Source organism: Sphaeramia orbicularis, chromosome 5, assembly GCF_902148855.1.
Source record: "Sphaeramia orbicularis chromosome 5, fSphaOr1.1, whole genome shotgun sequence".
NCBI classification, from domain to species: Eukaryota; Metazoa; Chordata; class Actinopteri; order Kurtiformes; family Apogonidae; genus Sphaeramia; species Sphaeramia orbicularis.
Window position 1 is genome coordinate 34,023,005 of NC_043961.1, and position 14,918 is coordinate 34,037,922.

Genomic DNA, 14,918 nt, shown 5'->3' on the forward strand with positions numbered 1-14,918 from the left:
TTGCCATGGTGTCAGATTTCATGTCCAGAAACAGACATGCCAGCTGAGAGGTTACTCAACTGAACAGCGGAATTTACCAAGAAACTAAAGGAATGAACTGGATCAGAGGTTCTAGAACCCGTGGTTCCCCACGGGTCAGCACGCTAGTACTATGGTAATAACCTATAGATTCAGTTCAACACCAAACTTTTCTCAAAGTTTTAATGTAAAAACAGTGATGTTACATGAACTTTTTTTACATTTACAAACTATCCTTTTATAAATATGTGAATAACCTGAAGAAACATGAACAACCTGAAATGTCTTAAGAGTAGTGTAATTTTAACAGTATTGTGTCTGTCACTAAATGTTCTGTGCATTTGTAGATCCACTGTGATCTGTAAGTTGTGATGCGCATGTGTAAAGGATAAGATGAGACATAATATTGTTAACTTTGCACTTATTGTTCATGCATATTCATGTCATTTTACATTTTTAAAGGATAGTTTAAACATTTCCATAATGTAATTTTACTTTTTTCACTCTAAAACATAGAAAAATTTTTGGAGTTGGATCAAGTTGGAGAGTTGGACATTAATAGGTTATATATAATATATCATACACTAGTGCATTGACGCGTGAGAATCCATGGGTTCTAGAAGCAGTAGAGTTGATAAAATGAGGAGCTGTGCTAAGCTTACTGGTGTAACACACGAATTAGGAAGAAATATAATGGCCCTCATTTTGTTTTGTATTGACACTGACGTGGACCATAGACTTTTAGACAAGACTGAATATGACTTTTTATTGTGACTCAGTTCCGTCCTGTGTCCAGCTCCTTAAAACTCTGGTCCATCTGATCAGAGTCTGTGCAGAACAGTCTGTCAAGGCAGCATAAAACTTTTAGACAGGACTAGATGTGATGGTTTATTGTGACTCACTGCCACTCTATGTCTGGATCTGCTGAACTCCGGTCCGTCAGTAAGAACCAGACCGACCTTGTTAGTGTGTGAGCACAGCCGGACCCGGTTCTCCCGTCGTGTCCCAGTGGGTTCATTGATCCGGATCCAGCCCTCCTCATTTGCAGCTGTGATTGGACTCCTCCACGGGCCACCTGTTAGCCCATTGTAATTTTAAAAACAACTAATAACTCAAAATGTATTAGTTGTATCAATAAGCTGTTTTCGCCAGTCTGGTCCTTGACCCAAAATACATAAGTACGCCAGAAGGTAAGGGCTAGCTCTGTCCAGTTTTTCAGTTATAAAGCAGACACACTTACACACACACACACACACACGGAGGCCACTTGGCTTTTATGATATAGATTGGGCTGTATTTGGCTGCTGAACTAAAATGAGTGTGACACCTCAGCTTCAGGGCTTTTACATCTGCCTTGTCCACACTAATGTAGATATTTAGCAAAACCAACGTTTTCTGTACATTTGAGCCTCTTGTCCATATATAGACCCTGTTTTTATTCATTAAAAAGGACCAAAATGAACTTACAAAATGAAAAATGAAGAGATTAAAAAATGACATGCATATCTATTGTTGCTTTAACTAATGATGACGTCCGTGAAACATCAAATAAATGTCTTATGGGTGTATTGGTGCATATACCTATCTGACCTATATTGCCTGCAGAAGATTGCGGTCACTGTGGATGCATGTTGTGACAAAACCTCTGTAATTTAAACAATACGCTCTGATAACTAAAACTGACACCTAGAGTAATTTCAGTTTATAGTTTAACAGAGTTGCTGCTTTGTTGTCCTTTACATCGTGTATTATCTGTGGGAACCTGCTGCATAGCTTAAAGTCCAACACAGTCAATGGTTTGTATGAACATCAGCAGCAGATTGTTGTCATTTTTTGCCTTTTAGTGTGTACAGGGAGATTATGTAAAGTGAAAATCGCATGAACAGAATTTAAATGGGAAAATGGGGGAAAATATAATATAGGCTACTTCTTTAGATAAATACCCATATTAGTGTGAATCAGACTTCAGGAGCTTCTGTTTATTCAAGGAGACATTTTCTTGACAGACAGCTCATCTGTAGATGTGGTTAATAAGTTACACTACTGAGCTAGGCTAAATCATTTTGTTAATCTAAATGTGTAATGAATAAAAAAAAATCACTATAAGAAAAAAAAGAGAACAGCCTAAAAAAATTATCCACTAGATGAAAAAAATTATCTACTACAAAAAAAAAGAGAACAGCCCAAAAAAATTATCCACTATAAGAAAAGAAAAAGAGAACAGCCTAAAAAAATTATCCACTAGATGAAAAAAATTATCTACTACAAGAAAAAAAAAAAAGAGAACAGCCTAAAAAAATTATCCACTAGATGAAAAAAATTATCTACTTCAAGAAAAAAAGAGAACAGCCCAAAAAAATTATCCACTATAAGAAAAAAAAGAGAACAGCCTAAAAAAATTATCCACTAGATGAAAAAAATTATCTACTACAAGAAAAAAAAGAGAACAGCCCAAAAAAATTATCCACTGTAAGAAAAAAAGAGAACAGCCTAAAAAAATTATCCACTAGATGAAAAAAAAATCCCCTATAAGAAAAAAAAGAGCCCAGCCAAAAAAATTATCCACTAAAAGAAAAAAAAAAGAGAACAGGCAAAAAAAATTATCTACTAGCCCAAAAAATTATTCACTATAAGAAAAAAAAAGAACAGGTGAAAAAAATTATCTACAATTAGAAAAAAAAAAGAGAGCAGCCCAAAAAAATATCCACTATAAGAGGAAAAAAAAAAACATCATCCACCTTTTCAATTACGGGGGCGCTGTTTACCCGAAAGGTGCCTTGCTTTAAAATTAAGACCACCACAAAAAATAAAAGGATAGGCTGAAAAATTTTAAGGCTTTCGGCTAATGTGGCTAATGCTAAGGAAGTACCCCACCGGAAGTGGAGGTCGTGCGCTAAAAAATAAAGTTATTTTAAAATATAGATATTTACATTAATATAGTTTGCAAAGCAGTTAAATGATTAAATACGGTTCCAGTGTCTGCTCAAGGTTAGGCATGGGCGTTAAATGGTTAAGGTTAGGGTTAGGGTATGGTTGGGGTTAGTTTTCAGTGGTAAATGGCCCTTGTGTGCACTGTGTGAAGGTTCGTTGCTAATCTAATGCTAACGCGAAAAGTTGACGGCAACTTTGTGTTATTTTATTTTGAGAGGAGGAGAAGAGGAGCTTCCTGTGGAGCTCCACTATCATGGCATCGCCCATTTGTTTGCAGGTAGACCTCTCCTCCTCAACTCAAACGGAGTGTCTTCACTAACACTAGATCAAGAAGGACATTTTGTGGAGATAAAGATGTGTGCTGTGGTACCGCAGTGCCTCGGCACCTGGCAACGAGCTGAGCTGTGGTACCGAGCCATGGTACGCGGTGCCGTGCTGGGGTAACTGGCACCGAGCTGCGGCACCGCGGTGCCACGGCAAGTGGTTGGCACCGAGCTGTGGTACCGCGGTACGTCGCGGCACCAGCCAAGGTGCCACGGCACCTCGCGGCATCAACCGTGGTGCCACGGCACCAGGTGTCGGTGCCGCAATATGCACTCGCTGTCTCTCAACAAATGGGTGATGCCATGATAGTGGAGCTCCACAGGAAGCTCCTCTTCTCCTCCTCTCAAAATAAAATAATTTTAGAACTTCTTGTAGCAAATATTCATCAAAAACGATATTGAATGTCAGGCAGTTGAACAATTCAACACCGTAATCACACAATTGTTTACTCGCACTGGTAGTTCACAAAGTTGCCGTCAACTTTTCGCGTTAGCATTAGATTAGCAACAAACCTTCACACAGTGCACACAAGGGCCATTTACCACTGAAAACTAACCCCAACCATACCCTAACCTTAACCATTTAACGCCCATGCCTAACCTTGAGCAGACACTGGAACCGTATTTAATCATTTAACTGCTTCGCAAACTATATTAATGTAAATATCTATATTTTGAACTAACTTTATTTTTTAGCGCACGACCTCCACTTCCGGTGGGGTACTTCCTTAGCATTAGCCACATTAGCCGAAAGCCTTAAAATTTTTCAGCCTATCCTTTTAATTTTTGTGGTGGCGTTAATTTTAAAGCAAGGCACCTTTCGGGTAAACAGCACCCCCGTAATTGAAAAGGTGGATGATGTTTTTTTTTTCTCATAGTGGATATTTTTTTGGGCTGCTCTCTTTTTTTTCTCATAGTAGATAATTTTTTTCACCTGTTCTTTTTTTTTCTTATAGTGAATAATTTTTTGGGCTAGTAGATAATTTTTTTTGCCTGTTCTCTTTTTTTTTTCTTTAGTGGATAATTTTTTTGGCTGGTCTCTTTTCTTTCTTATAGGAGATTTTTTTTTTCATCTAGTGGATAATTTTTTTAGGCTGTTCTCTTTTTTTTTCGTATAGTGGATAATTTTTTTGGGCTGTTCTCTTTTTTTCTTGCAGTAGATAATTTTTTTGTCTAGTGGATAATTTTTTTAGGCTGTTCTCCCCTTTTTTTTTCCTTATAGTGGATAATTTTTTTGGGCTGTTCTCTCTTTTTTTTTCTTGTAGTAGATAATTTTTTCCATCTCGTGGATAATTTTTTTAGGCTGTTCTCTTTTTTTTCTTGTAGTAGATAATTTTTTCCATCTCGTGGATAATTTTTTTAGGCTGTTCTCTTTTTTTTTCTTGTAGTAGATCATTTTTTTCATCTAGTGGATAATTTTTTGGCCTGTTGCACCTCTGGGCCACCGTATGAATGTGTTTGAATTGTACTATTTGGTTGATACAAAGTGTATATAATATGACAGAACAGCTGATAATAAGAATATGAGTAGTAAAATATAGGTGAACAGAAAGGTTTTCTCTAGGTTCTGTAAATTATTACCTAAATACCTGTCTTTTATATGCAAAAAAAAAACCCATATTATAATTGATAATAAGAATAATAAGAATAATAATAATAATAATTATTATTATTATTATTATTATTATTATAACAGTTTAACAAAAAACAAAATTCCGTTAAACGTTCAGCATTCACCAGATGGCCTTTGCTGTTTGCAGAGCCACTGTGCAAACATGGTTGTGAAAGGTTGGGCTTTCCAATGTTAAACTCACAAAACTCATAAAATAAATATAAAGAACAGAGTTGCCTGTGGAAAAAGAGGCTCATACCATGACTGCTGTGTTCTTGGTGTAAGGTTTTTAGACCCATAAGAGCATAAGATGTTCTTGTTATGAATTAGTTCTGTCACATGTAGGTGGTCATTGTTTACCAATAGTCATATTGTTTCATTCAGCTGCATATCTCCTAACATAAACGTCAATTCCTCACAATGCACACGTTTCTGCTCAGAGTTAGTGTGAGTACATGTAAACTGATGTAAAAATGTAAATACTTGTTTTTTGATTTCCACTGTAACCTTTCCAGTTTTACACAACAGATACATTTAGGTCCTTGCAAAATTATCAATAACTTAGTCAGGGTTTGCCAAATGACTGCCAACAGCAGGACCTTTGTATTTAAAACAAATGCCCTGAGCAAAGTTCAGCTCCAGTAGTATCCAGTGATCAGTTTACACATGAAAGTAACACAGCGCACATTACTGGCTCTGAAAGGACGTCAAAAAAGCTGGACAGAGACTTTGCTAAGTAATTTATTTCTTGCCTTTTATTGTCTTTGAGTGTATTTGAGATTTATGGAGTTTTACATTGACAGTGTTCTGTATGTAATTTGTTCCTGAATTTTTTTTTTAATCTTATATTTGACATCAGCATGATATTATTTAAATGTTAGTTTTTCAGTAAGGATTCTGAGGAATATTTGTAGCACCGTTTATTGAATGTGTGCAATGCAGGAGATGGATACATTTAAAATGGAAACTTGAATGAATGAGACTTCATTCAGTTCTGCTATTCACAAGAGCACACGTAAGCAATTGTCTTTATAGCACTGCATTTGCATTTGCATCTTTGCATATTGCATTTACTTTTGTTCATGTTTATTTTTTCTTATTGGGTCTGGCCAAGGGAAGGTTAACATCTAGATCAAAAAATTAATTTAAAATCACCTTTTGAGGACTTATATATTTTAAAAGTGCGTTACTTCTAGTGTCTAGCACAATTTTTATTTTTAGAGAAATGTTTTTTTAAAAAAATGCTTGCATGGCATTATATTCAGGATAAATGTGTTTGTCTTTGTCCGTCAGTGCAATTCAAAGCATAACTTTGATCCTCTTCAATTGGACCTATATTATACTTATGATAAGTTGTAAGGTCCATTTAAAAACCTTTTGCTACTGTTTTTACAGTGGTTACAGATATTTAATGAACTGAAATAAGTATGTTAAAATGTATTACATTAGTTTATTAAGGTATTTAACTTTGTAGATATTATATGTGCAATACCGATAAATATGTTTAATAAACAATTGAAACTTGTAATTCTTCTCCGTTATCCATCCGTTACCAAAACACTTTTCCGCTATTTTATGCCCTTATATAACTGAAAAAATACAAATGGTTCACTGTTTTGTAAAAGACACCCTAGAGGACCAACAGTAATGATTTTACAGTTTTATGAAAATTGGAACTGCACTTTTTCAGGTTTTATAAAGTGGTCAAAAACAGATGTTCATTTTCTGTCCATTCATTACCGAGGCGTTTTTACTGTTTTTAAGCCAGAAAATTAGGTAAAACCATTTTTTTTTTCAGTCACACATCTAAAAGTGCTCATTATTCTTTACAAAATGAGGTATCATTCATCTTTCTACCTTAAGTGGTTGTGAAAGGGCAAACAGAAATGTAGTACGGGTGTCCATCTGTTACCGCTTGGCCAGCCACTATTACAGATATAGTTAATGTTATTTTTCTAAATATCTTAGCTTTTCATAAGAAAGCTTACATGTGCAGCAATGCTCAGTGTTCGCATGCATGTGATATCTCCCATTGTTGTTTTCATCCAGGTGTTTGGACGGTTTAGGACCACAGCATGTTTGTGACTGTGTTCCTGCTTCTGGTCACTTTTTGTGTCCAGGGAGGAAATGGCCAAGAAGAGTCACAAAGGCCTGGTCATGTTTCGGTGGTCATAGTAGGAGGCACGGGGGATCTAGCAAAGAAGTATCTGTGGCAGGGCTTCTTCAAGCTGTACGTTAACCAGGTCAGTAGTGGAAACTCCTTTTCCTTCTATGGAGGAGGACTGTCCCCTGTAGAGAAGTCCACACCGGTTCTGTTTGAGATACTTAAATCGGTGAATTGCTCAAAGGATGTATCTGAGGAGCGTTGTGCTCTGGTCAAAGAGCAGTTTTTGCGGCTGGCACAGTATCGGCAGTTAAAGACCCTCGAGGACTACCAAGATCTGGCTAAGCACATTGAGAAACAGCTGCAAGAAGAGGGAATGGTAGAGGCAGGGAGGCTCTTCTACCTCTCAGTGCCAGCCTTTGCATATGCAGATATTGCAGGTAAGATCAACAGCAGCTGTAGACCGTCCAGCGGGGCCTGGCTGAGGGTAGTGCTGGAGAAGCCTTTTGGACATGACTACAAGAGCGCACAAGTACTCGCAACTCAGCTTGGGAACTCATTGAAGGAGGAAGAAATGTACAGAATTGACCATTACCTGGGGAAGCAGGTAAAGAAATCCTCACTGTATTCACCACACACCAGTGACTGTAACTGAGATGTTTAAATTCACAGTGTGTCTCTGTTTTTATGAAAAGGTGGTTGCAAACATACTTCCATTCAGGAAAGAAAATGGGAAGTTTCTTGATTCCATCTGGAACAAGCACCACATCGAGAGAGTGGAGGTCATAATGAAAGAGACTCTGGATGTGAAAGGTTATTTTTAACACAATTTTAAAGTCCTTTATGTTTCTGTAAAACTTGGACAAGTATTATCTCACAATTTCTGAACTGGGTGCTTCTATGAAACTGGGTTAATTTTGGTACCTGGTACTTTGCCAGCTTTTTTAGATCCAATAATAAAAGAGAAAATTAAACATATTTACCCCCAGGATGTACCTAATGATGACCTCAGATAAATGCAAATGAATTATACTCTTGCTCTGAGCCATCCCAAAATTAATGAATTTTTAATAAAATATTGGGGCCAAAAATAGGACCTAATTTGGGACAGAAAAAGTTACTTAAGTGTCAGTGCATTTGATCTGGAAAACATGGCTTGAAATGGTCTTATATACCGCTATAAATAAAGACACTGTGTTCAATGTGAGGATCTTTGTGGTTTTTCTAATCCATACATGTGGGTTTTTCATGAATCTCAGTTTCATTCCAGGTTTCATGTGTAACCCATTGTATCCATTGGTGTTACATGTGGAGCCGGCCCATTTAAACGCATATAAATCACAAGTGATTTTGCAACAGCGGTCATTTATGTGAAACATTCTGCCTTGCGTAATTAGTTTGATTCCAAAAATATACCTGTGAGAGAATAAGATATTCAAAAAAATAGTAACACAATTTTTGTGTCCTTTTTACCATGAAACATGTAGATTTTTGTATAAAAAATAATATAAAAATGTGTTTTATCTGATCTCAGTAAGTATTTATTTTTAAAATAGACCCAAAGTGCTTCCAAACTTGCTTCATAACATTAGTCTACATCTGGTTTGAATTTTTAGCCCCCATGTCCTGTTTTTAGGTACCAGTTTCACAGAAGCACTCAACTGAAAATGCATTCAACATTTACACAGGGTGTCCCATAAGTCTCCATACATAGGAAAAATAAACGTTTCTTGACATAAACCATTTTTATTTATATAATATGCTCTATATGACTGCCATTTTGTCGGGAACACATTTCAATGCGTGTCCTCCACTGCTGAAGAACTATAAAGAAGAAATATAAAGAAATACATGTTAGAACCATATGTATTATGTCTCCTATGTATGGAGATTTATGGGACACCCTGTAGATACTTGTTTCCTGAACCAAAAATGGGATTTCTCATGATATCTGTAGAAATGTATAGATCATCGTTAACGTGTGTTTTAAAGCACTTCTTGCACTTTTCACAGTATCTCTGTATTTAACCATTTTTATGGTTAGCTGTAAGTATTGATAGCAGCTGGTTAGGGTTAAGGAAGCATATTAGAGGTTGGTTTTACATAGAAATGGTCAGAAAAAAATCTAATAAAAAGGACTCTGTGTTTTTTTGTAAACATGTAAACCAAACCACACTCTTTTCCCAACCCTATCCAATTGAGATTAAATTGATCCATGGTTTGTGGAAATGTACAATGGCAACATTTTACTCTGGTGACTCAGCTGATTGTAACCAACTCTTGTGATACAGAGAGGATTTCCACGTGTACAACCCTTCATTCACATGCTCATTCATTGTTCTGTCTATAAAGGTCGTATCCCGTTCTATGATCAGTACGGAGTGATCAGTGATGTGCTGCAGAACCACTTGACAGAGGTTATGACTCTACTGACCATGAGGGTTCCAACGAACCTGAGCAACAGCGCAGAAGTTCTCCAGAATAAGCTGAACATCTTCACTTCACTGCTGCCTCTAGGGAAACACCAAGCTGTGATTGGCCAGTACCGGGCTTACCAAAAAGAGGTTCAGAAGGAGCTGAATAAGACAAAAGATCATGTCAGTCTCACACCAACATTTGCTGGTGAGTATTTAAAAGCACTTTGCATTTATTATGACTTATTTTATTTAGGTATATTAATATAATTTTGTTTAACATTACTTTGTTTAGGATGGATGGATGGATTAAATTTAATTTAAGTAAATAATCCTTTCATTGTTTGTGTTTCAGCTGTTCTGGCACACATTGACGAGCCTCAGTATGATGATGTTCCAATTCTTCTGATCTCAGGAAAGATGTTAGATGAACGGGTGGGATATGCACGTATTCTTTTCAAAAATGACATCTTCTGTCTTCAGAGCCACAACAGTGTTCATTGCAAGCCCAAACAGATAATTTTCTACTTTGGACATGGTCAGCTTCAATATCCAGCAATTCTTGTGAGTAAAAATTTATTTAAACCAGTTTTAGTGGACAGTGAGTGGAAGGAAGTGACCGAACATCAGGATGTCACAGTTCTAGGTTTACCTATTTCAGATTATTATGTGCAAACTCCAGTAGTGTTGAAGGAAGCTTATGCAGAACTTATTTCTCACATCATTGCTGGACGCAGGAATAATTTCATTAGTAATGAGAATCTCCTGGCCTCCTGGGACTTTTGGACACCTCTCCTCACAAGCTTAGCCAGCTCTTTTCCACGCATCTATCCTGGGGGAGTGGACAATGGGGACATGTTGGATGTCAGTCTGAAAGGGAGGGACATCCGCTACATCAACGAGGTGGTTATAATCAGTCCTGATCAGGTGGGTGGCCAGTCAACAAATGGTTTCCAAGTAATGCAAGGTAAATTTCGTAGCGCTGACATGGTGTCGGCCTGGATGGAGGAGCTTGTGGAGAGACTAGCCACAGACATACAGGAAGCGGCAGAAGCAGCAGTTCGTAAGGGCGGGGTTTTCCATCTTGCCCTCTCTGGTGGGTCCAGTCCACTTGCCCTGTTCCAAAGGTTGGCCCTGCACCACTTCTCCTTCCCTTGGACGGAAACCCATGTGTGGATGGTGGACGAGCGTTGCGTCCCACCAACTGAACTTGAGTCTAACTTCTACAGCATGCATGAATACCTCCTGCGGCACGTGAAGATCCCCTATTACAACATCCACCCCATGCCAGTGCAGCTTAACCAGCGTTTATGTGTGGAGGAGGACAGAGGGACACTGGTGTATGAAAGTGAGATCAACAAGCTGGTTAATGGCTCCAGCTTCCACTTTGTACTGTTGGGAGTCGGTTTTGATGGACACACAGCCTCCCTGTTCCCCGGTAACAAAATGAATGACCATGAGAAGAGTTTAGTGGCTCTCACTGAAAGCCCAGTCAAACCCCACCAGCGTATGAGCCTCACATTCACTGCCATTAATCAAGCCCAAAAGGTGGCTCTTTTAGTGATGGGCAAAGGCAAACATGAACTGATCACCCAGCTGAGCCGAGTGAAGGACAACCCAGAGAAGTGGCCTGTTACTGGGGTGAAGCCCTCGAAAGGCAGCCTGGTCTGGTACATAGACTATGATGCACTTTTAGGATAGAGCTAACATTTCAAAACACAAGGTGGACGTTTTTGTAGCTGCTTTAAATTGGCAGCTGGTTCATGGAAGACATGGAAGATCAAGCCCTAAAAGGACTAGTTATTTCAGGTGGTTTAGCTTTATGAACTATAAATGTCTGAAAATGTGCCTAAAAATCAATGCATACCTTCAGAAATGAATTAAAATGAGATGTCTGTTTGAGAGCACAGTAATTCTATCAAAGCTCCTTGTTGCTGCTGTTAAGAGAGGTGCTCCACAAGTCACTGCACTGACATGGAAGAAAAACAGGCTTTTGACTTAGGTCATTTCTTGCACAATGTTTCTAAAAATGTCTGCAACTGAATGTAAATTTGACAAATAGAAATATTTGGCTCCAAAGCCAAACCTCCCTCAAAAACTTCTATTTTCTCTAAATTGGTTAAAGTAACATTCAGAACATGAAATCGATACCCAGAAAATACAGGACATCAGGTAAAATAAAAGCTTTAACATGACTTTTAAAACACAAAAAAACTTAAATTAATGAATTAAAAACACGTCCTTTGGATCTTTTGAAAACACAGCAGTAAATCCTCACTGAAAATATCCTATTCAATTGTTTGCAGTTTTTACATCTTGCATCTTGGCATGGAACAGAAGCTTATTGAACATAGGTCATCTTGACCTAATTTTTCAAGGTCAAATGGCAACATGTCCTTTCAACGATATAATTGCATTATCTGAAGAATGCATTGAGATATTTACACAAAGACAATCTAAAGTAAATTATAGGGCAGTAACTTTCAACAGAATCTTACTCTATATTTGGCTGAGGGGTATTAAAAGTGTGCAGTACTTTATTTATCTAAAGCAAATGATTGATGAGTTGAAAAGTACTACAGTTTACAGGGTACAGGGTATTTAACACTATAATAAAACCTGATATTATGAACATACGATGCCTTGACGAGTTCCAGCAAACACAGAGATTGACTTGGTCATTAATGAGGTGCATGATGTTCATCACCAATTTTTCATCAAATCTTTAAAACCCAAGTGATAGTCTAAGTATCACGAATTCGTTAGTCTTTCTGTGATTACACACCTGAATCACCCCCCTCATGATGAACAACTTCGAAGTTTACTCCACCACAAACAATCCATTCGTTTATTTGACAAACCGAAACCTAAACGAAACCATCACTCAGGTTTGTTCGGAATTCCACGTGATAGATAGCAAGAGGCAATGAAGCCATTTCCATGTTTGTTGCTGCTGCGGCTATAGTGCGGCTGTGTGGAATTCCGAAAAAAACCTGAGTGACGGTTTCATTTAGGTTTCGGTTTGGTATGTATACAAATGCACTATTTGTGGTGGAGACACTTCGAAGTTATTCACCATGAGGGGAGTGATTCAGGTGCATAATCACAGAAAGACTAATGGATTCATGATGCTTAGGCTATCATTCGGGTTTTACAGATTTGATGAAAAATTGGTAATGAACGTCATACGCAGCTTTAAAACCATAAGTGTTTCTTTGTGTTAAATGTATCAGATCTCAGGAAAATGTGTATATTTACAGATATGCAGTTTTCTGTGTAATCTAAATTTTTTTTATATTTCTAAATACTATTGACCTTAAAGATTTTTGGGTGTTTGGTAAGACAAAAAATGAATATTTTTTATGTAAGTAAAAAGATGCATACAGTCATGGCCAAATGTTTTGGCAGTGACGTAAATTGAGTGAATTTTTTTTGTCAATAAAAGTCTTTTAAACTTAAAATGCTTGTAGTTGTTCCTGAGAGTACTTCAGAAACAAAAATTAAAAAAAAAAACTAAAGCAGCCAAGATTGCAAAAACAAAATTTGTGTCACTGTCAAAATGTCTGGTCACACCTGTACACTTTTGATAAATGTCTTTAAGGTTATGAATTTTTGTGGTGATTTACCAATAAAAGGTACATTCCCAACCTGCACACATTACAGTACATTCCATTTATTTACAGTAAGTAGACTTTATTTCAGTTCTAAATCATTTTACATATCAGGTTTGCAGAGGCCTGTGTAGTCATGTCAACATTATACCTGTTTGGTCCAAGTGAACAGAGGACGCTTTTCCCAGCATCCTCCTCAACAAACGGCAGCATCAGTCTGTACAAAAGTTGCTGTCGTAGGAAATCACATCTACACAATACTAAGTTTGAGTGTTACGAATAAATTTGAGGTGAATCATTTGTTATTTGAATTGTAAATATATCTCATGAGTGCTTAAATGCAGGATTTTTAAAATCTTTTGATACAACGCTGTTTTTTCAGCAACCCTGTTTCTAAACCCGGTTTGTACTTTTTTTTTATCATTACAACTTTTAACAGTGTAAAGCATTCCCAGTGTGTTTCCTGCTCTGTTGTTTTCCAGTTCATTTTAAATCTTTGAATCCGTTTTCATTTGCACTTAAGTCATCACTGCTGAGTTGTAAGAAAACATTCAGAATTCATATCCGTATGTTCAACTGTGTAACCAAACACTGAATTGACTTTTTAAAGTGTATATTTATTTCCATGCTGTTAACATGAAGCGACTGTAATCTGAGCCCTTCATCAAATAAAAACCAAACAGCTGCTTTTCTGAAGTGACCATTAAACAGGAGAAGGATTTTTAAGTCACTTTCTCTTTCTTTTTTCTTCCCATGGTTTAACGTTACTACTGCTGCTGACATGGAAACCACATGAAATCTTAATATGTGGAGTATTGGATGTCGGCGTGTGACAGCTGGGTTGTTTTATCGCTCATTGTTTCTGCCTGGGTCCGTTCCATACAGCCTGTTGGTCCACCACAGTCCTCCTCGCACCATGAAAAAACCTTGAATAGAAACATACAGGCGTTATTCCTTCAAACAAAACAGTGTCTGTACTAATGTTAAAAAAAAAAAAAAAACACTGACCCTCACCTGTACTGAAGATAGAAGCTACTGTTAGAATCACAGACATGTAGTACAGCTCAGGTGTGGTCATGGCCTATGGTGAGACATGAACGTGTCTTTTAACGCTGCACTTTTCCTGTAAAATACCTGACAATGCATTATATTTACAGTGTTCCTCACACATGATGCTGCAGTCAGAGTTAAAATGACAGTGCTCAGTCCAAGTCCAAATGACAGGAATCCAAACATGTAGTAGGAAACCCATAAGATCTGAGGAACTGGATCTATCAGGGTAAATGTCACTGAGAAACCTGTTGAAAGAGGGGTAGAGGCTCTGTTTATTTATGACAGGATCTCTGAATCATGTTGGGGCGGTAAAACTTGTCTTAAACATTTACCTGAAGCTATGAAGGAAAACGCGATGGAGGCTGACAGGTTGTTTAGAAGAGGCTGCCTGCAGTATCTGGAGGATTTTGGCCTTAAAGGAGTGATATTTTGCTTTTTTAAATGGAATTATGCATTTTAAAACATTTCCCTGTGGTCTACATCAAGGTTATTATTGTTAACGAAAACTAACAAAATGACAAAAACTAGAATTGTAAAAACATTTTTGTTAACAGAAATAAATAAAAACTATAATTAAAAGAAAAAATTGATAACTAACTGAAACTGTATTATGTGTTTACAAAACAAACGAAAAGGTATAAAAATTCCCCTCGTTTTCGTCTTTGTCAATGTCAGATTGATATAAAATCGATTTATTTCCCTCAAGCAATTTTAGCTGGTGGCACCATATGATATTTTAACGGTCCAGAAGAGAAAAGATATAAAGAAACTAAAACTAAGCATTTAGAAAACAAAGAAAACTAATAAAAACTAGCTAACCTGCTGTAAAAATCAATTAAAACTAACTCAATT

The 14,918-nt window shown here is 37.1% G+C and overlaps 1 protein-coding gene across 2 annotated transcripts in view; it reads left to right on the forward strand.

The window, feature by feature from the left end:
• The window catches only part of h6pd (hexose-6-phosphate dehydrogenase (glucose 1-dehydrogenase)), a 15,192-nt gene extending 1,462 nt beyond the window's left edge, over nucleotides 1-13,730 (forward strand). For both annotated transcript variants that reach the window (XM_030135179.1, XM_030135180.1), the window contains exons 2-5: nucleotides 6,934-7,595; nucleotides 7,684-7,801; nucleotides 9,341-9,610; nucleotides 9,758-13,730. In XM_030135179.1, coding sequence (XP_029991039.1) covers nucleotides 6,960-7,595; nucleotides 7,684-7,801; nucleotides 9,341-9,610; nucleotides 9,758-11,103 — 2,370 coding nt within the window. In that variant the 5' untranslated portion in view covers nucleotides 6,934-6,959 and the 3' untranslated portion in view covers nucleotides 11,104-13,730. The remainder of the gene's footprint in view (nucleotides 1-6,933; nucleotides 7,596-7,683; nucleotides 7,802-9,340; nucleotides 9,611-9,757) is intronic.
• The last annotated feature ends 1,188 nt before the right edge of the window (nucleotides 13,731-14,918 follow it).